The sequence below is a fragment of the Neolamprologus brichardi genome, chromosome 3 (genome assembly GCF_056152115.1).
Source record: "Neolamprologus brichardi isolate AB-2024 chromosome 3, ASM5615211v1, whole genome shotgun sequence".
Taxonomy (NCBI): Eukaryota; Metazoa; Chordata; class Actinopteri; order Cichliformes; family Cichlidae; genus Neolamprologus; species Neolamprologus brichardi.
In genome coordinates, this window is record NC_142106.1 from 41,220,476 (window position 1) to 41,244,125 (window position 23,650).

Sequence of the window (23,650 nt, forward strand, 5' to 3'; positions counted from 1 at the left end):
TTATAATTTTCAATTATAGTGGAGATAATTTCACAATTATAACATCCAATTTCTATCCAACAAGTGATTTAAGTGTATAAATGCTAAAATGGGTCATTTTACATCTTTAGACCCAAGCTCTCCTGCTGCTCAAAGGCTGATCTTGTGGTTTACTGACAGATTTGGTGCATTACAGTAAGATGTGCTGCTTTCCTGCAATCCTGTGCACTGTTTCAGCACGGGTAAATTAATTTTACTGATAAGATTTTCTTTAAAAAAAAAATAGACTAATCCACAAACCTAATTAATTTTAATTAAATGTGTTGTCAGGTTTTAACTTTTCCATAAATCTTCTCAACACTGACTAGCAGAGTACATGGGTGTCCACAGACCCCAGCTTACCAAATTTATGTTGCACTCTCTCCATCTTGATTGCCCTTTTAATGTTTTCTCCCCACGCTCCTCCTATCCATCCACCCTCAATCTCCTGCCTCATGTCCTGTTGCTTTCATCCATCTTTCTTCCCGTCTCTTGTCTTTTTGATGCTGAATGCGTGACATTTCCCTGCCTAACACACGTATTCTCCTTTGGGGAGCTGTGTGCTCGCAATCATTGCACATACACAGAGATGCTGATAGACATGCGCACATGTGGACCCACACTGTATAGAGAAACAGAAGGTAAACACATCTGAAATGTCAAACAATTCTACACAACGGAGCACAGCAGGCAGCCAGGTTTCAACTGAGAAGCTCAAACTTTGTTGTTGAATGCACTCTCTAGTTTTAACTTTTATTTCCAAGGTAAAAGTGCTCTTAGCATGCTGAGACTCTATGACTGCCATAGCTGCGGTTACGCTGAGACCTACTATAACCACAACAATGGAGTACACAGATTCACAGGAATTGAAGCGCTGCTGTTTTACTGTAAAAATCTATATGAAGACAGATTAGTACTTGTGGTATCAGGTGGGTGCTGCTGCAGCATGTGGGCTCTGCATGTGTGAGTGTGTTTCATGTTAAAAGAAAAAAATTCAAGGTGATTTCACTCACCAGTATGAAACTAGAAAAGAGGATGAAGGATAAATAGAACGGAGGTCATTGCAGAAGGTGATTTAGAAATCAGCAAAGAGCAAGATTTGAAGAGTCCTTGATAACATGGCACAGAACAATTTGAGCCTGCAGCAGCTAAAACACAGATCAGAGAAATGACAACCAGTGTCTTAAACGCAGGTAAAAGCAATGTATGGAAGAAAAAGCAAGTCTTTGTTCACACTTTGGTGAAGAATGTTTTTGTTTGTGAAATAATTAAAGGAACGAGTCCTTGAATTCTTCAACCCTGGGACATAAACACCCATGTAAGCAAACCTAAAACTGAACGGTAGCAAAAGTAAGCTGCCAGTTCTCCTCAAAAAACCTCTACGAAAACTGTTGTCATGGTTTCCTGCCCGCCACCAGCATTCTTTACACGAACAGTTTTAATTTCAGGCCTCGTTACGTGATGTTCAATGTCCTATTCTCTGCCGGTGTCCATGAGGCTCAGAGCTTTTACAGGAGTATGCTGATACATAACAGAAAGAAGGCTATTCCTCCTCAGATGTAAAAGGCACTGACCAAGATCACACTGGGTAGCTGATGTGTGGCGCACACCATCCTCATCAGCTCTTAACAACATAAGAAAAAGCCTTTGCACACTGATAACCTTGTTTTCTGTTTTACATCAAAGTTAGTTATAAAAATATCGCCATTTAAAGTAGGTTAAACACTCAGTATAACAAGCTAAAGCTTCAAGCTCCAGTGTATGGTGGCGATGGAGAATGAGAAGAGCGAAAGTGGATCGTTGAATGAAAAAGATGAACCAGAACTGGTTTGTAAAAATGCTGCAACTTCAGTGGTGTGCAACTGGTTTAGCTTTCGTCCGTCAGATACACAACAAAGCACTATTTTTGGTAGCACATGCTAGCGGGCCGACGTTATTACCGTGTTGTTTGGAAAATACGGCACACTTAAAATCACCTTTGATTTTTCTGAAAATCGACAGTGCCCCTTATAATCCCGTGTGCCTTATGTATGAACTCTGGTTGTGTTTACTGACCTCGAAACGATTTTATTTCGTACACGGCGCTCGAAAATCTGTCAAATGTTTTAGTACGACTTTGCTAAGCTACGAAGCCGCACCGCTTGATGGATTGTCGGAGCATTACGGCTATCGTAGTTAGGCGCCCCGCGGAGTGATACGTACTGTGCTTCAACATAATATTACCGTATTATGTGTATAACCTCTTTTTAAGTTTTGTGGATATTTTACATGGTTATGCTGAGAATATGTGTGCCAATTTCCACTGGAAATGCCTTTTGGTTAAACTGTCAGCGACTTTAATGCACATAAAAACAGCTGCTTGTTTAAGTGAAAACACATTGATGTTTTTTTGGTTTTTTTGCACTAATAAAGTTGAGGAGTTGTAAAGTATTTTGTCTAGTGTCAATTATATCGTTATCACAAATTTTCAAATGTATATCGTGATAAATAGTTGTGGTCATATCGCCCTGCTCTAGGTCCAACCTGTACATTCAGATCAGCTTTTTTGCAACACACACACACACACACACACACACACACACACACACACACACACACACACACACACACACACACACACACACACACACACACACACACACACACACACACACACACACACACACGTATCAGCACTTCAGTCTTATACTCAGTATAACAACGCAAAACGAACAAACCTCAAAGTATGTGTGATATACATGCTCAGATACACTATTCTTAAGCATTGCACATTTCCCTCCATTAATCCCTTTTTCACACACAAAAAAAAGTGATTTTTTTTCAAGTATGATTCAAAATATGAAATACTGAAGACCTCAGCATGAGCAAATCCACCCATTGGCCACACGCATGTCTGAAACCCTCTGAAACGTTCTGCATTTTAGCCATTACATGAATTCAACCTTGGAAAGAGAGACTGCTCAAGGATAAGATGACAAAAATAGATTTCTCTCCACCCCATCTCTGTATATCCAAACAACTTCTGCAATCTTTCCATTACCCAGCTGCTCCAACAGCTTCGTCTACATCTTCCACGGCTGATGCAACTGATTTCTAACTGTTACACAAAAGCAAGGCTGCACTTTGTCTTCCAACCAGGTTATTTACAAACAATTGGTTTTTTTTTTGTTTTTTTTGTTGTTGTTTTTTGCTTGAACCAATTTAAATTTCATAAAATGTAAACTTGTAGACTTTGTTATCCTAAAATAACTGCCACCTATTTTCAAACTTTTGTTGCATTTAGCCATGTTCATTGTACGGTGGAAAAAGACCACAGAGAGGATTTATGGATGTAATGAAACACTGCAACCTTTTTTGCTTTGAAATCATTAATGGCATTTTCTGTTTATGTTAACTTATATAAACTGGAACATCTTTTCTCTTACCCACACTGAACTACTCATGAAGCATTTTCTGTCTACTTACCAAAACCATAAAGGTTTGAAAGATGTTTCAGAAGATTTCAAATCAAGTTTTTCACTTCAGTGAATATTTGCATCTATTGCCCGACCTAATCGTACAACAAAAACATCAGAGACTTGTCTCTCTGATACACTGTTATACATTGTTGCCAGATTAAAGATTAAAAACACCATTTACCTCTCAGTGGAGAAAAAGGCATGTTTTGAGCTGCATGTATATGTTGGATTAGACTCATCTTGTTAATTTTTATTTGAGAGAAAATTGCACATTTAAATGTGCTGTGAAATGTGTAAATGATGACAGCTACAGGAAATCCAAATTACAAAAAAATAAAAAATCTTGTGCTTGTCTAATTCAACGATTAATTGGTTTTATAACATGTTAGCCATTTTTAGTATTTATAAAATGCTAAATGTTATTATGCTGGCACATAAATACAAAGAAATATAGACTTTTCCATTTATCAATGTAACATTGCACCAAGTTTAACACGAATGTTTTGATGGTCGTCTCAGCAGTTAGTGATCACAGTCACATGGACTGAGGGGATTTTAACTTGTTTTCTTATTAATGAATAAAATGCAAGTTGTCATAATTAGATTAAAAATACATTTCATCTGTTTCACTGTGGTTTAATAAAAACAGATGTGTGAGGTGCACACGCAAACACACAGTGCTATAAGAGCCCGTATAGCGCTTTACTAGTCCCTAAGGACCCCAAAGCACTTTACACATACAGTCATCCACCCATTTACACACATTGTATTAGGGCTGCACGATTTTGCATAAAATGAGAATGTCAATTTTTTTGGCTTAGCATTGAGATCACGATTCTCTCACGATTTTCTTTTCCAGTATAAATATTTATTGCACTTATTAACTGCACATCAACTTCGCAACAGTTGAGACTGAACATAAAAACTATAAATAAACAAAAACAACAAATTTCTCACATTTTGTCGTTGCCTCAAAATGTTGTACTGCTTGAAATTGCGTCTCCACCGTTGCTCGACGCTGCGTGTATAGAGCAGGTAGTGCAACAATAGAAAAATACTTGCGGGACGGCACTGTGTAGCGTTTGTCTAGGGTGTTGATCGTTTTCCTAAATCCCTCGTTTTGCACAGTGTTAATGGGAGCCATATCTTTGGTCAGGTGATAAGTAATAGCCTCCGTAATTTCTTTGTGCCTGCGGGAGTTCGACGGGTATAGGGAAGCGCTGTATAAGGTTCCCGTTATTGATGTTTGGGTGGTTGACCGGGACGGATTTTCTCCAGTCACTTTCTCGTCATCCCTGACGTGCTCTCCGTTGTTTTTTCCCTGCCAAGTTTAGCAGCCAGCTTCTGTATCACGTGGTATAAGGCTCCGCCCTTGTCATTTGTTGAGCAGGAAGAGTGAGCGCTTGTTTTCATGCAGAGTACGTCCCGGATCAAAATGCGGAACAATCGTCGTCGTCTTTTTTTTTTTTTTTTTTTAATCGTTGTCATTTGGAAATGAGATCGCACATAAGTATGAATTGAGATCGCGATTTTCTAACGATTAATCGTAAGCCCTACATTGTATGATACATAGTAGCCACAGCCGCCCTGGGGCGCACTGACAGAGGCGAGGCTGCCGGACACTGGCGCCACCGGCCCTCTGACCAGTAGGCAACAGGTGAAGTGTCTTGCCCAAGGACACAACGACCGAGACTGTCCAAGCCGGGGCTCGAACCAGCAACCTTCCGATTACAAGACGAACTCCCAACTCTTGAGCCACGATCGTTTCTGTGTATGGGCTGCAGAGTTATGGAAGGTGAATAGCACTACCTTAACAAGTGCAAGTTGTTGTGACAAAACTGCTATAAGCCAACAACAACTGGCACCTTCTGACACAGGCAGAGTGTGTTTTCAGTCGGAAAGCCAAGAAATAAAGAGCAACATAAACCATGTAATCAGCCAGAAAGGTCACACAGGCTAAGTGTCCAAGACTGCTAGCGCACTACTTCTTAGCTGTGGCACTCTGCAGCAACTGAGTACACACTCGCTCTCTTTCAGCTTTAAATGCATCACACCATTAATCTAAACTACCCCGAGTAGTTTTAGACGGGCTCTTACCATGCCAGCCACCAATACACAGAATTCAATTCAATTTATATCCATGCTGTGAAAGAATTAATCCTCATGCCAAAATGTTCATTAGTTCCCGAGTTTCCTCATCAGCTTAACTAGCCAAACAACAGCTAGAAAAGCAAATTAAACCAGGAAAAACATGCACAAAGCTGGAACCCTTTGGAGCGCACTTGGCCGAATGTCCTACCTTAACCCCTCTCACTCTGAACTCAGCCAGAGCTCGGCTCATCTTGGAGGCTGCTGTGTTCAGGTCCTTTCCGCTGGCGATGACTTTCACTAGTAATGAGTCATAGTGTGGGGAAATGACTGCACCCTGGAAGGCCGAGGCGCTGTCCAGACGGATGCCCATGCCCTCGCCGCTTCGGAAGACCTGGCAGGAAGAGCACGGCACAGGTTAATATTTTTGAAGGAAAATGTCTGTCATTGCACAAGAGAGACATTTAATATAGAAAAAACATCATTATTAATAGTCTGTTATCAATATGTAATACATTTTCTGTATACTCAGGACAAATTCTCAATTTCTGCAATTTCTGATATGTTCATTAACAATAAACAAATGTGCAAAACAATATATGCACAGTATTTTTGTGGATTTCATTACATTGGATTTTTCTGCAGTTGGCAAGATAATACACTTGGATAATTTGCCAATACAAGATTTAGTGTTCTCATTAGGGATATTATTGTATTACCCTGCAGGGTCTAGTAATGCTACTGAATGCATTTTGCCCCCAGCTATTCCTCTTCGATATATTTTACAGGAAGCACTAACATTTGTGTTATTTCTGCTATTGAAACTGCTATTAACTGGTTGTATTTTCACTACTTTGGAAACAGACAATTCTGGTATATGTCCCTGCAATCACTGTTTGAGCTGGGATCAATGACCAGTGCAGGCACATCTATTCAGACCCTGAAAAAAGCATATTTAGGAGCCAGGCAGGAAAAGTATCCTGGTGTCTCAGTGCACTGAAATGTAACAGTGTGTTAGATTCAAATTAAGCCTTTCGAGCTTAGTCACATGTCTCTCATCACTCCCTCATTTAAAATATAAAAGTTAACTTTAAAAGACCAAAAGCTAAAATATTCTGCTCCTTCTGACAGAGCTGTTGTTTAAACAGACATTGAAGCTTCACATCTACCAGGTGCCTAAGACCTCAGCATAACGTAACATACACTGAAAATAATGGAGGCCGGATATACAAGAAGAGGAAAATAACGAGATGAGAGTGGAGAAAACGAGCATGAGATGAGTGAGAAAGGCTGAACTGTTCCAAACCACTTGGCAAGAGAGCAGAGAGGAAGGCGAAGTGAAGAGGAGAATGAGGAGTGTCCAACACTACAACATATGGAGCCCCTCGAGGGCAGGAGGAGAAAGGAGTCGAAATTATAATTATAACAATGTTTTGCCACACTGGTGATCTGCTGCTAATATTAACAGATGAAGTAGATGTGCAGAGCTGTCAACATTCATAATAATATTTTTTCATTAATCATTTGCGCCACAACTCGACATTTCATCTAGTATGACCCCTCTCTAGTATGACTCCCTGCCACATTTAAAAAAAATAAATTGTGATAGTAATGTTTAAAAAAAAAAAAATCAAGCCAAGCCTCATCTCTGTTTTTCATAGGAAGTGGAAAATCAGAGCAGCAATTTAATGTGCAAACACATAAAAATACAGAACATAATGAAAAGCTTGAAAGTCAGTATTTAGTATGACCATTTTTATTCAACATGGCCTGGACTCTCTTAGGCAGCTTTCTTTAGTCAAAGTTCTCCAGGCTTCTTAAAGGACATTCAGAACTCTTCGTAGGTTGTGGCTCCCTTTTCTTCTGTTCTCTGTCCAGAGACTAATGTTGAGGTCCGGCCTCCGCGGTGGTCGACCCATGAATGATGGCATTTAAATAATAATGTAATATGTATACTTTATTGATCCCTGTGGGGAAAATCCTCTCTGCATTTAACCTTTCTAGACTATATTGCATGGTGGAACATCTGACCCCCACTATGTCTTAAAGATGTCTGTAGACCCTCACTGATCCTACTCCATACATGCCGATGATGATTTCAACCAAATCTTTCAAATTTGGATTCCTCGCTCCATAAGACCTGTTGCCACTAATTTTTGGTCTTCTCCACAGCCACACTTCCACCGAGACAATTTCTGAGGCTTCACTGAACAGCAGAAGGATAAACTAACGGGCCTGATGCAGCTCTCAGATCCTGTGTCAGGTCTGTGGCGTGTCCATTTCTCAAGGATGTGACTTTTAGATACTGCTGTAGATAGTTTGTTTTAGGCCTGGTACTTCTTACTTTGTCTTCTATTTGTCTGGTTTGTCTGTTCAAATGTGCCATTTTTAGGCAAGTGGTTCTTTGGGAATCACCCTGTTGGTGCAAAAATACTATTTTATGCATTAAAAAACTATTGTCTATAGCAATTTTTACAGATTTGACTAAAGAAATGGGACCAAATCATGTGTATCCAAGGACAGAATTTCACATTGGCTCTTTATTAAATTGTAGTATGCATAAACACAAGACCTGTTCATCCCATGAACAAGGTGCCAGTGTTACGTGGATAACAGAAAACTAAAAATTCCAAGAAAAACTTTGAAAGGCCTTTGGAAAATTTGAGCACCGTTGGTCAGGATCACTTACAAAAAATAAATAAAAAAATAAAAATAAAAGTCTAAAGCTTCTTGGAAGCAAAATATAAAGTCATGAGGGGTGTCTCAACACATCTGTACACCATTTCTTTACCAGTGACTTGTGGTAGAACAAAGTTAACCATTTAATCGCTGCAGAATTTGCTAAGAGTGCTATCAAAGCGTTATGAGAGTTAGCACAAGAGGTGATGCAGCTAGAATAACTAGGACTGCACATTTTAGTGCAAGCATTTTTACACTTGATGGATTTAACAGTTAAAAAAAAAAAAAGGAAAAAAAAGGACAAGTTGGCGATGATGGAAATTGTGGTTGTAGGCAGGTTCACTATAAACTGGACAGCGTCTTAGAAAGACAGACAAGAACCCACAGTATCTGTGTCAAAACTGAAAAAAGCCCAATCAGCCCAAATGAACACATGTAGATGCAACATTTAAGCCAAGTTAAGTGCCGCAGCAGGGAAGTAAAAGATGTGAAACTGCAATTTAGACATCAATACATCTGATCATCAAGCTGAATACTAAATAAATACCAGGAGTATTGATGCATTTTTCAATTTGAATTTAATATTTCAAAGAATGACTTATTCATTGAGATGTCCTCCACCAAGGAAGAGTTTTGATTTGTTTCAACTCAACTGGAGACCAAGTGGAGAGAGACTGCCTGCAGAGAGCAATATCCTGTTTCAAGGATCTCCCCTTTGATATGGGGCTGGTCATCAGCACTTCAAGTGTAGCTCAAGTAGATCTCAAATGTTTAGACTTGTATTTTACAATTTACAAGCTACTCTGCACATATTAGACCAAGTTTCAGCCATGCTTGTGTAAAAAGTTGATCAAATCTTCTCAATAGTGCCTGATAAATTAAGATGTGGAATACCTACTTGAAATTGCCCAATCTCTACAGTGTTGTTTGCATTGTTTAACCCCCCCCCCAAAAAAAACAAAGTGAGTGGTAAACGAAATATTTTACTGAAGCACAAAAAGCAGGAGCAGTGATGTTTTCTGCAAATTGAAATGACCAAGAATGTCAGAAATAAAGTGAACCCAAATATATCTTAGGTTTCTTTTTCTGCTGCTCACAAAGAGAAAAAAGAAAACCATCCCACAGTTCTGTTGATGGGCTGTACTCTGCCAACTGTGGCTTATCGGTATTGCCGATGGGGCTCTAGGGCAGTTTGTTTCCACAGTCATCTTGAGGCCGTTGCCAGCTCTCATCTGTGCAAATACCCCTGGGAAAATCTACAATCTGTTTACTTTTCCACTACTCATTAAATCTTTCCTTATTGTGGACTGGCTATATTTTAAAATTGTTCTGTCATCCCATAAAGCTGCGGGCCAAGCATACACACACACACACAAGACAAATGCAGTTGTTTGCACTGAGTGCTATGTTCAAGTGACTGGCTGTCTGATAACTGTCCAGGTTTTTCTTGCACGCTGTTATTTAATATCAAAAAGCTAGATCTCCCAGAGGCAAGCAAAGCGCTTAGCATTGCTTATGCTCAAACTGATGCCGCTTTTTGATTTATTCAGGCTATAGTCTTCACAGAGGTTCACTGGGCATCTGGGCCTTTTTCAGCAACACCCCACTGCATAATGAGAACGGTACTTGGCAAACTCTTTTATACAGAGGTTGAAAAGATGAAAAGGAGGGAGACGGATCAGTAATTAGCTCGAAGCCAATTCTGTTCCTGACATCCTGGCTTTGTTGTTGGCTTGCAAAAACCTCAAAGTTTCTGAAACTATTAGGGCCACCGAACAGCGATACAGTCTCACATTTGGATCAACATGTGCTGATGGACCTGATCTCAGGGTGACCACGGACATCTCCAAGGAGGAGGCACAGGAGGGCACCACCACTGAAACCGCACTGGATTAAATCTAAATGCAGGATCTGATGATTTGACAGCTATATGTAGGAGCAGCTCGTAACAGTGCCTGGTGCACGGATACGGAGCACATGGAGTTTTCTTCAAGGAGACTGTTGCTTATTCAGCAAGACAATCCCAAAACACATTCAACACATATTACAATACCATGGCTGCAATGCAAGAGTGCTGCAGACTGCTCACCCACATAAACATTTTGATGAATTAAGGACCAAAACCACTGAACTGTTAAGTAGCTTAAATCTTGTGCACATGGAATTTAAAAAAAAAAAAGTATTTTCAAACTACAGCTATGACTCTGTAGTTCGCAAACACAGAGGTGATGCAGCTCTGATAAGTAGGACTGCAAATACTCCATATGCATGTTACAATGTTTTTGCTGCTACAGTATATCAATATGATCAAGAGTAGAAGGAGTAATTTTCTGCAAAGTGAGACTTATGACATGAAGTGACAATACAAGTGATTCATAAGAAATCTGGCACAAGAAAATATTTATCTGTAGCTACCGAGTACCAACAAAGAGTCCAAACAGAAGTTAAAACCCATTTTAAACATTCCTGGAATAGAAAAAAGGGAAGACATGAGTGTAAGAAGACTTCAAAAAACCTTCATCTTCCTTTATGTTTATTTTATACTGCTAAAAAAAAAAAAAATGAGGGAACACTTAAATCATACATATGATTTTGATGAACAAGTGTAAGTCATTGAGAGCAACATGATGAAACAGCAGTCAGTGAAAACCATCAACCCTTTGAGGGTTGGATTTAAAAATCAAACCAAAAGTCAAACTTAAAAATTAACACACACACTGAAATAGGTTGTGTCATAATATGGCTCAGTAGTATGTATGCACGCAACGTCTGAGCACGCTTCTGGTGAGTGTCGATGGTGTCCTGGGATCTCTCCTCCCAGACCTGGATCAGAGCATCAGAGAGCTCCAACAGTCTGCAGTGATTTTTAATATCAGGTGCACTGATACAATACGTTGTATAGGCCAATTATTGGGTTCCCCTTGGAGGTGATGAGAGCCAGTCAGTGACATCAATGTAATCATCCAGGAGCTGCCTATACACGCTGACCATATTTCTGCGCACCACAACCCAAAGCCTTTGAACCGGCATAAGCTCCGATTTCATCCTGGTACCTAACAGCACTCAGGCTACCGTCCTTGATCCTCCAAGTATATGCTTCCCCAGGCTCTCTCTAACCCTCTGTCAAAACCAGTCATGCTGGATGATAACACGACTTTAGCCACACTCTGCTTCTTCAGACTCCTTCACATCTATCACACATGCTCAGTGTGAATCTGCTCTGATCTCCGAAGAGAACGAGGCACCTGTAGTGAGCCTGCCAGTTTTGGCGTTTTCTGGCAAATTCAGAACTAAGATCCCACAACAGGATGCCGGGCCCTCACGCCACCTCATGGAGTCCAGTTCTCATAGTGTGGTCAGAAACATGCTGGGACCTCCTCACAAAGAGGAGCAGATACTGGCCATCCTGCTGAGTTGCCTCGCTCTCTCTCATAATGTAAGAGCCCATCTCACAGCATCTCTTCCACTCTTGAGACACATCAAAACTCCTTGCAACACCATATACGGATGTGCCATCCTGGACGAAACGCCACCAGGAGGGAAAAAAAGCAACGGTCTGTGGTCAGCACCTGCAACAAAATTCCCTTTTCGGATACTGTCAATTTAATTTGTACCAAAGTAGGTCAAATCCCCAACAGATTGTCATCAAATCCAGATTGGATATCGAAGTGGAAGTATGATAAAAACAGTTTTGCCTCACATGCAAACCTACACACTTTGCCTGTGTTTATTTTCTCTAGTTCAGACACGCAACCTCACAGCATTATACCACATATTTGTCATAACAATCTTGCCATACAGCTGCAGCCTCCTGCAACACTGAAGACTGCCTGCACAGTCTCACTTAACTGGACCCATACAAAGAAACACTGATGTATTTAATAAAAGATTTATGTTTGAATACATAAATCTTTGCTACAGGCTTTAATATATGCTGGACAGCAATAAGAAATGTGGCTATAAAAACACATTCATGCAGAGAAATCTGATACCAATATTGTTTTGAAATAGATTTTTTTTTTTTTTTTTTTTTTACTGTAAACAACTCTACGCTGCCTGTGTCAGGAGACTAATCAAATGGGCAGGAAGACAGATGCTTACCGTTACACTTTACTGAACAAATATATATACATGGGATATGTAGTTGGACTGGAAGCCAAACGACTCAGTGGATATTGGATCCAGTCAGACAAGTAGTTTAAATGGGAAAATACAAATGGGAGAGGAAAGAAGAAAGAAAAAAAAAACACTTTCAGAAACAAAACATTTCCACTCTGCGCCCCCCACCCCCTTCCCAGTGTAGTGGCATTTCTATATTTACTTTTGTCTGCTATCTGTTAACGAGGGCTTGTGAACTTTCACGCTGTGCCTTTGTCAATATATGATGATCACTGCATTGACGTTGGCTTCAAGCATTTAGATATCAGCAGAATGGTGCCAAAGCAAAATGCCACAGAGACCATCCACTCGCTCAGCATGGACTCGAACAAAAACAGCATCTCTAAAGATTTTGCAGCCAGAAAAAGAAAAGTATGAGAGACTATACAGGCAGATTTGAATGGAAGGCCAAGTACCACATAAATAATTAAAGCGAAGGTGGCAGCTTCTTTCAGCTCAGGGCGCTGTACAACAGGAAAAAGAAAAATTCTCTCACTCTTTCACCAGGTCATTTTATCTCCAAATTAACTCGTTTTCTTTCATGCACACAGGACATACAAATAATTTAAGTGCTTAAATGGTTTCACTGACACACACACACACACACACACACACACACACACACACACACACACACACTGATTTGGTTCGCTGTTGTCTTGTACACTTGTGTGGGCGGTCATCTTGTTCCTTATGCAATAATCCAGCTTTATCCTCCTGTTTTCTTTGGGATTCTTGTTAATCAGTAAATGCACATGTGCACACAAGCTAAAATGAGGGCTTTCTGCTTAATACCATCTTCCTTATAATATTTCCACAATCAAACAATGCCACTTTTCACCATCTTCCCACCTTTTACCCTCACAATTTGTTCAGTCGTTACTGCAAACTCTGAAAGAAAGTCTCCTTTAATGTGATCTCTACCTTCTTTTCTAAATGCTCAAAGTGCCTCTCTCAGATTATCCTCCACTCACTCTGAAGCATAGATCAATGGTATATTTCTCTTCAATTGCAACAATAGCTTATGTAAAGATTTTAGAGAACCGAGTCATAAAAACTACAGTGTGGTCGGCACAAACAAATGAGCTGAAAAGTGAATTTGCGCTGTTTCACTTGACCAAGTCGATATGCCACCTTAAAACAGTAACAAGTGAAGAGCACAAAAAAAATGAGTCCAGAGAGCACATTTGAACATTGATTTAAGACGTCTACACATAACAACACATCAGTGGTTTTACTGAAATGGTTTTATCCAACTGTTGGGAGATCACAGAGTTTCAGTGTGAGAGCTTTACAATTCATCATGTGGACAAGCTTTACACCACTGAACTCAGACTGGAGAAATCCCTCTCAAGCAGTAACAACAAAAAGACACTTTACTATACAAAAAGAGCAAATTCATCAAACATTTTTGTTGCACAGCTCTCTTTTATTTCAGCAATAACAATTAATTATAAAAAAGTGCCAAAGCAGAAACATGATTTAATGTGTTTTCACTTCTTTGGTAAAGGAAACAAAGTCACAGGTTTGATCAATCGTAGCTCCCAAGCTCACATTTGCCTCCGCAGCAGGAGTGCTATGGATGTGGCCACATATATGAACACAACTGGCCGAACCTCTGCCCCCGAAGTAAAGACGGTGGGGCAAATGGCAGCTTCCAAAAATCGGCGTTTGCACCTGTGCATTTTTAATTGCTTAATTTTGAGTTTATAACAATGCATCGATTGTTGGAAGACATACTTACACACTAATTAAAAGTGCAACTTCTATCTTTCTAGTAAAACTACAAAATCGGCAGACTGTTCCTTTAAAATTTAAAGTATATAAACCAATATCGGTTGGTCAGCTTCCCGCTGTCGACAATACTGTGTTTTTAAAGACGTGGTACATTTCAGCAGGGGAGTGTAAAGTGCAGAAACAGACGTGAAATGACTTTGATTATGGGCCTTAGTTTCAAACAAACAACTGAACAAGATCCTTGTTACCTTCATCTCATTTAGGGATTTTAACATAGCAATGGTTCAATTTCTCAGGATCCGTAAGTGGACCCTATTCCAGATTTCACAGTTAGCTTGCTTTTGTAATAACAATGAAACCTCTTCAAAACACTCTCCAAACCATTTACCATTAAGTCCATTTTTCCTTTTATCCACTCTACTCTCGATTCCCACTTTACAGACTCCTCAACCGAGGCTCACTCACAGCCCCTTCACCTCAAACCTTTCACCACCTCGCCGACTTTGTCAAACTCAGTCCTGCTGCTACCTGGTTAAACACTTTTGCAGTTTGGCAGCCTAGGCTTACATATAGACTTATAAGACAGCACAAACGCACCTGAATTTGATCTACGGAGAGGAAACATTGAGACAACACTGCCTGCCAGAAACAGACCAAAAGTGAAGGCAATATCTGAGCTCCAACTGATATCGTACCAATTAGAGTTGGAGAGGAGCAGATGGAGAGGCAGAAACACAGAGAGGTAAAGAGCAATGAAGGGAACGAGACAGAATAACACATGGAGTTGGGGAGAGATGAAAATGTATGTCCCATGTTAATGTTTGAAGTCAAGCTGCATGGATGAATGAAGACGGAAAGAAGTGAGACAGGGGCAAGTGAAGTAAAAAAAAGGTCATTCGCCAACACCTATTTCAATACTTCAAAGAAACAAAACAAAAGACAAACATGTTTTAAGAATTGCATCGTGTGTCCAAGTATTACCAGATGAGGCCGGAGGGTCCTTCACGACCCCTAAAAAGCCCCTTTTTAATTAATTCTCTATACAAAGTTTGTGGGGAGGTCAGAAATGAAGACCAACTTAAAAGGGGGGAAAGAAATCCAGCTTTCAATCACTTGACACAGAAACAAACTTCACAACTTTGTCACCAGCTTTAAAGACTCGATGTCTCTAAAGCATCTTCCTACTTTTCTCTTCTTTTTGCTAAATGCGTAAGTGGGTTGACTCCCAAGGAATTTGGTGACAGTTTATGTGCAGCCCTGGAAAAATCTGGCCATCTCCTGAATATAATTACTGATGTCCTTCATAACTGGGTGTCTCGCTGTCACAGCTTCTGCATCATGTAACTGCAACGTGCCAAATTAAAATGTGCACTTGGTATGCTGTCACAAGCCCCCCCCGAGCCAGTATGTTTACCACAGTTTTCAATTAAAATATTGACCTTTTATTTCACTTTAGCCTAAATTAAAGATTCCAAGGGAAATGTTAACTTTTGAAAGTGGGCAGATGCCATAAGCTCAGTCTCCACTGACACCATAATGGTTATAGTATTTAATATTCCGAAGAGCTAATGACAGAAGACCCTTGAATCAAAGTGTGAAAAAAGGAAATCACACAGCATATATGCTGTTCCAGTTGAGCATAACAAGGTGACATCTTCGTATGTGGCACAGAAAGCAGATAAATCAGGGCCAGTCATGGAAATGAGTAACAGACTGTTGCCTCAGAAGGACGTCATCTCTCTCCTGCGCATTTCTTATGGTCACACATTCACTGAGAACATGCACAAGCTCTGAAAGCAATGCATTACTACCTCGATTATTTATGAACGTATGTGAAAAGAAAACCTTGGCGTTTGCCTTCAATACTGGAATACATCTAAGACGTGGAACAGCAAAAACACGTAAGGCAGCACACACAGCCAGATCCTTATTTGCTCCATCCAGACTTTTGTTCTCAAATAAATAAAAATACTAAAGCAACTATGCACCCTAGTGTAGTCTAAAAATCCTGCCGTCTATATATTATTCACAGAGACTCAAAAAGATTCAGTCACCAATCACATACAACCAAGACATGTGATACATGTTGTTAAGACTTTGGCAGAATTTAAGCCCAACCACATGCAAAGTATGCTCATAATCTCTTTCTGTTCCTCAGGCTGTGTTGAATCATTGCCAGAAAAGTATTTTCTGCAGACCAAAACAGACTCTGTTCATGCTCAGGTCCAATTGAAATCAATGTATCACACACACACACGATCTACCTGACAAACTAACAACCCAAACATAATGCCATTATGTTAATGTTATCTCAGACGTATCAGACTGGTAACAAATTTGGCCAAAAAATTGCTACAAATTAAATTAATTGTGTTCTATGTGTATGTAGTACATCCATGTGATGCTACTGGCCTTTAGCTACAGGTGCTTGACACTGGGCTGCTTTAATACCGAACGCCGCCAACACTGACTGGAGAACAATGCCTACGTTGATAATAAGCGGGACCTCTCTTACTTCACTATAACACAAAGGGACGAACACTAGAGGTTTATTTATTTTAAACAGAGACCTTTTCACAGAATTAAATGGCTGCACTGGTTACATAAATCTGACTCAGCTGACTCATGACTACTCTAATGACAGCAAAGCAATTTCTCCTTACTTCAATTAAAAGTTACTCTGTATTTTCTACAATCTTTCACAAGTTATTAGCAAAGTCTGAAACCAGGGAGACATGAACAGTCTCATTTCATTAACAGAAAGTTAACTGGAGACTTTCAGTGATGCATGAAAGGAGCCTTTTGTAAACTCATTTTCTTTCACTGAAATTATTTTTGAATTTTGGAAAAGAAAAACCAACCCGCACTGGTCATCTCTTACATGCACGGGGATCCTTCTACTGCAAATGATCCAGTCACATTGTCAAAGGAAAATCTTTTTGTGCATATTTTTCATTATCTGTGGCTGTAATCCACAGCTGCTGTACAAGTGCATGAATTTAAAGTACATCAACTCTGATACTTTATTTCACTTTTACTCCTATACTTTCAATTTCACCTTCATTTGCTGTACTGTACAGTACAGGTTCTATTTTATACCATCTCACAAAACCATTACCTACCTCACTTTCCTTCCTGTATGTCTCCCTGGGGTATCACTGGCTTTATTTATCCTCTTTTACTTCATTTAAAATCTTTTCTTCCTTTCTTCCCTGCTCTGACTTTCAGTGTTTATTTTTCCTCCTGCCTTCTGTTTCCCTCTATTTACCACTTCACAGCAGCATCAATACATTTTTAGGCCAAGTCCATAGATGTGTTTGTGTCCTTCATAATAAAAACACATTTATAGCCAAGTACTAACTAATTTGACAGTAAATGTACATGCACACTGCAGAGCACACATGCCCTGCTTTCAGCTTCTTGTTGCCATTTATCAAAAGCCCATTTTTTGATACTCATACTGAACTGCTTTCTCCTTTCAATCCTCTCAGTGTGTGTGTTCCAGACGGAGGTGTAATGACCCTAATAAGCAATAGAAGACTGCTTCTTCACAGTTTTTCATCCTTTTCATTTTCTCCCTTTTTAGCTCTGAATTTTCTGTCAATTATCACCCATTCTGCCTTGCTTCTACTCCTCAGAACACATTAATTTCCCCCTCTCTTCATATTCTCATCATCCTCCCTCTCATTTTCACCCCTTTCCTCCTTTTATTTCCTTTCTACTCCTGTGTAATTCCCATCTTCGCTCCACCCCACACACCCGTGGCCCAGCACTTCACTTCAACTGCCATCTTCCTTGCTTGAACCCTCTTCCTTCTTAATCTCCTCTTCACAATTTCGTCCCTCCCTCCTTCATATATTCCTCTATTAAAAATTTGCCATTAATCACCTAATTACATACAGTAGTAACTGTTCCATGATACCATCATGAGGAGAAAATATGAAAAATAAAAATCACGCACACAGCTCCTTAAAAATGTACCCATAAATGTCCACATTTTGTCCAACACCGAGCAAAACTCCAAACAAAGTGACTCCCAGCATAACCTCAGGAAGAAATACTGGGGCAGAGATGCTTGATCACACACACACACACCTCATGTAGTATTTAACATCAGTGTGACCATTAGAGTCAGTGGCAACCAGATGTCTGTGACAGCACTACAAGCTGTTTGGGGGTTTGGACGGAGGTTCAATGGACACTAACACACTTATTTGAATTACTAGCAGTCCATACTTAGACTTGCAGCCACAGTAGATATAAGTTGGTTCAGGAGGAGATGCAGACCTCTGCTATGAAGATGCATGTTTACACGCGTATGTACTGCATGGAAATAAATCCTCAGATCTTGCACATACAGTTTCCACCTGTCAATGCCTATGAGATTCTGAAGAGAGCTAGTGATGTCTAAGTTTATACTCAAAAAATAAAAACAGTGTCTGCGGAGAATAAATTCAAGCATGGTAATTCAACAGCCTTAGACAAGACCCATCAAAGTTTCATCACCTCAGGGAAGCTGTTGGATTTTAGGTCCTAATGATTAAATATGGAAATCTTGTTGAGTGTCCTCAGAAAACACCTTCAAAGTTCACATCTGTCCTGTGTGATTCCACCTTAATGTTTTCTAATGGCTCTCTGCTTTTTACATTTAAGCAAATCTAAAGCTCAATTACAACCTGAGCATTAAGGTTGCCCTTACTTTCAACCTAAATCTTATCGCAGTTTATGCTCATAGAAGTTACATGCTTGTTCTCATTCTTGTCTAAGGCGCACTGTTTGCACCAGTTTAATGGTTTATTACTGAATTGTTATTAGTCAAAATAACAGCATGACTTTATGGGTTTAAATGGGGTCTGTCCATATTTTGATTCGCAATAAAAATGTGGATGGATTGTTGTGAAATTTATTAAACACTCATGTGAAAAACACCAGAGACTCTGCAGTCATGTGACAAACCACAGCCCATCATTTATAGCTTGTTGAACCTAGTTTGGTAGGAATAACTTGAATTGTTATCTGTAGGACTTTCAGCCGGATGTGTAGGAATTCTGACCCACTCTTCTTTACAACACGTTTTGCACACGGCCCCATTACATTTCAATCAGACTGAGGTCTGGACTTCCACTGGGTCACTGTCACATGACCTCACATTTGACTCGACGGGACCTTATACAGAGGACTGTGGTTGTCTTAGTGACTGGCAGATGCCTAAGCACAGTGACTGTAAAACAAGCCCACCCCTCCACCACCGTGTTTGGCAGTTTGTATGTAGTGTTTGTGCTGATATGCTGAATTCTATTTTCAGTAAAAGGTTCCAGCTTTGTAAAGCTAAACTATACTACATTTGCACATTTTGCATCTTGCACATGTCTTTGTCATGTGTCGTCTATAATATCCTGACCATAACTTGAACCTGGTATTCAATACCACTGCACAATCCACTTCGTATAGTCTCTCATGTCTTTGTTTATCATACAGTTAATATTGTATAGTTATCATTATAGTATTGCATAGTATTATATAGTATTGTGTAGTTAGTAATTAGTACCTTTTATCCCTTAATTTTACTGAAGTTTAGCACGTTATTTATTTGTAATTTCTAGTTGATATCTCTTGGAGATATATCTTTTATATACTTATAAATGCACCGTGGGGGGGTTGGGGTGAAACAGAATTTGGGTACACTGTATACCGTGTATACTGTTGTATTGACAATAAAGCTCTTGAATCTTGAATCTAAGCAGTGCTGCCATGTTTGGAAGGCTTTCTACTGGCCCTTCCAAAGAAGCCACACATGTTCAGTCATTTTCTGATTGTACCATCATGAACTTTGTAGGATTCATTTAGCTTGTGAGTGAGAGGTAAGTCTATGATTATTTTGAAGTTTTTTGAGCACTGCATGGTCTGACCTTGGGGTGATAATTGACTCCTATAAATGGAGAAGGGCGGAACTTGATAAGGTGTCCTCGCTTTTTCCCACTACAAATTTTTGGTCCACTCAAACAGATCCATGACGACTTGTTCCCACTGAATGGGTCTTCTGCAACATTGAGTAAAAGTCAAATGAAAGACTACTGCTAGTGTGGCTGTTTTAGTTGGACACAACTTACTTACAGGATTTAAAAATCTTGCTCTGCTCAACACAGTTGGGGACCTTTATGTGAAACGCCATCATCCCCAGTCAAGGTATTTGGATTTTCTACCAGTGTGCATTACTTTTGATTGCTAGTGCAATATTAAAGGATTTTTCTCCTCCATGTGCATGTGGCACTTCTTCGCCTGCGGCAGAAGCCTTAGCCACCGCTCAGGCTTGTCGAGACTTCTCTCATCTTCTGCCTCACCCAAAAGTTCAAACCATCTATCAGCTTTCATCTGCGCTGCCCATCTTCCTCACTGTGACGGCGCCAAACACATCTTAAGGCTATGCCTATACTATCCTAATATCCAAGTGCTTCCTCTGCAATTCCAACTTCAACAGATCTTTGATGTACTTGTTGCTTCGATGCTAAGTATTTCTTGCGCCTCCAGAATCATGCTGTTTAGGTTCATAAAGTCAGCTACATTTTTTTTTATTAAATCTATCACATACACTATTATATTTATTGTTTTTCTGTACTCTTTTACAGTAAAAGAAAGAAAGAAAAGGAATCGTCCATGTTCAGTAGTTGTGTGAAACCGAGGGACACATGAGTGTGCTGAATTAAAAATAGTAATTCAGCACATTAATCGGCCACCCCTGCGTTTCATATAAACTTCCTCTGTGTATGCAAATTTGTTATAGAACTGTCAAAGTTACAGAAAGCAGTATTTTTTATGCCGCAAATAAAGAGTTCATTAACAACCAGTACAACAGTTAAAGATGCTTTTTTTTTTTTTTTAACTCAGATTGCTATGTTGTTCAACGTCAAATTCGACATGAAATGCTACTTTTAATAACACTCAGACATTTCACATTTTACCAAACAAAGAAAAAAATATATACAAAAACTACAAAATGCAGTTTCCATTGCTAAATTGCATTTAACTTTTAAAATAGTATCTGTGCACTTATTGCTTTATAAATGTTATTCACAGTGGATTTTATTTATATATTAAACACCAACAGCTGCAGACGAGCAGTTTGTCAGCCTTTATCTGTTCTGTGTGCTTCAATACAATCAATCTCAATTTGTTCTTTTCTAAAATTATACAGTGCCACCCCGCCATGCAGCATAAAGATAAATTCTAAAACTTTTTGCAGCAACCCAAGACAGAAAAAAAAAAAGAAAAAAGAAGAAAATAAACCCACATTATGATCCAAATTTTATTCCTGTAGCAACACCCAGAAATCACAAGATGATGTTCCTGGTCACAGATGCAATCAGCACCATCAGCAAACACACAGATGACAGATGAAAAGGAAGCTGCTGTGTGCCAATAACACATTACAAAACCTTTTGCACATTTATCTTTTTAATCATGTGACAAAAACAGAGGGGGGTGGAAAATATGGCAACTGAGGAACAATGTAGAGAGAGAGAGGAGGGGGGGAAAGGCACTTTGATGGGAGAAAAATCCTGGCGCCAGTCAGTGGTAACCCTCAGCCTCCTAGTAAATACAACCTATGGTATGAATTTCAAAATCCTAGGTCACTTCAAGTTATCATGTTCACAACACTTTCAGAAAACTGGACCTCTCACCTTGAACTTGAGGTCAACATCACTGAGATTCAAATCAATCTGTGATTTTTAGTAGATACGATTAGGGTATCAATTTCAAACTCTTAGGTCGCTTCGTTCGTGTCTACGTTGCCTGCCCGACTGCGCCCGCCCAGCAGGGCGACGACAATACCCCAACAGCCTTCTACGGCTGAGGGACAAAGATGAGAAAATTCAATGGAAGAGAAAAATTTGATCAGAGACTACTTTGTGTGGTTTCTGTCTCCATTTTCATTCTTATGTCTGCATTAGAAAATGCAACACCATAGCAACAAAGCAACAACACAATCCAAAATTCACTGGCAATCACTTCTCTTATCCTCACTCTCTATACAGTATAACAAAAAGCATCTGATTCTTGCCAAGTAGGTCACTTCAAACTACTTCTCCCTTCCCTACATTGCACCATCCTGATTTTTACTCCATTTCTCCACCAGCTCCAACTTTGTTCCTACAGTCATTCAACTTTCAGCCAATTTGCCAATTAAGATGAATTCAGCTATTATTCTGTCACTTTTATATTTTATATTTGCAACAATAACAACACCATATTCATGAAGTGGACCTACTCCTTGTGTGTTCAAAACATACAAATAAGAGATTAGCTCTGGTTGCATTAAATGCTACAGCAAATACAAGACAAGAGCATCACCGTAGACTGCTAGCTAGTCCAAACAAGAGGAAATAATATTAGCCCTTTCTAAGATAAGGAATCTGGTAAACAAATAGCAGCTGGTTTTATAATATTTAGAATGAGTCAACAAATTAAAATGCATCAATTCATCTGTCAGAAAGAAATTATCAGATAGATAAAGCAATACACAGACTATCCATCCCTTCTATTTCCTGAAATGCTTCCAATGTGATTGACTGTGTTATACACTGGTCTCTGTTTACCAGAAAACTGTAGGTTTGTGTACAGGCTGATATCTGTGTCATTAACTCGTTCATGTACTTGATGATCTGCTGAATGTTCACATGAATCGTCTGCTCCGTGTCTTTTTTCCCCTCACTCTCTCAAAAACACCCCACACGTCTAAAATAAAGGCCTGGTCCTGTACCTGTCACCTCATGCATTGCAGACCTTCCCTTCTCAGCTTTTCTCCTCATCATCCCCTCCCATCCAACACATACAGAACTCAACTGTTTTATTTTGAAGTCAAGCTGAAGTAGCAAAGACTTGAAGGTCTCAAAGGCATTAAAAATACATGACAGATAGACAGAGAAAAAGAGCAAAGTTGAGGGAGGAGAGCTGTAAGGGGAATTGACAAAGAAGACAAAGCTAGAGTGCAATGTAGCCGAGTCAAACGCAAACAGTAGCAGCTTAGGAAGCAAAAGTGGGAGTGAAGTGGGGTGAGAGCAAGAGGGAGTATCAGGAGTGCTGAGGAAAATGCCAGAGATTAAGGTAAAGCTGCTACGCAAATTTCAATTAAATGATAAAAGAAAAAAGCAAACGTGAAAGTGAAGCTTCATCGACTTAAAGTGCTCGCTGTGCATCACTCTGCAGCTGACGGTTGCTCACTGGTGGACATGAGGTAACCTCATGTCTTTACCATGACATATCAATCAGCACTTTACTTTCATAGTTAGTGGCTTCAACTGCTGCTCATAGTTGAGTTTAATTCAGGTCACTTCATGGAGCCGACTGTTACTCAACCAGTCGTTGCTTCAAACTGATAAATTTCATGGACATTACATCGTCTCTGGTCACCGTCATCACAGTCCTCCCTGTGTGGATGCCGCTTAAGAACTAAGGTATGACAAGCCAAGGTTAAGGGAAGTGAGGTTATAATGCTAGATATTAAAAAAGGAAAA

The 23,650-nt window shown here is 39.6% G+C and overlaps 1 protein-coding gene across 2 annotated transcripts in view; it reads right to left on the reverse strand.

Moving 5' to 3' along the window:
- pcxb (pyruvate carboxylase b) overlaps positions 1 to 23,650 on the reverse strand; it is a 285,541-nt gene that overhangs the window by 134,316 nt on the left and 127,575 nt on the right. For both annotated transcript variants that reach the window (XM_087837657.1, XM_087837656.1), the window contains exon 12: positions 5,776 to 5,958. In XM_087837657.1, coding sequence (XP_087693783.1) covers positions 5,776 to 5,958 — 183 coding nt within the window. The remainder of the gene's footprint in view (positions 1 to 5,775; positions 5,959 to 23,650) is intronic.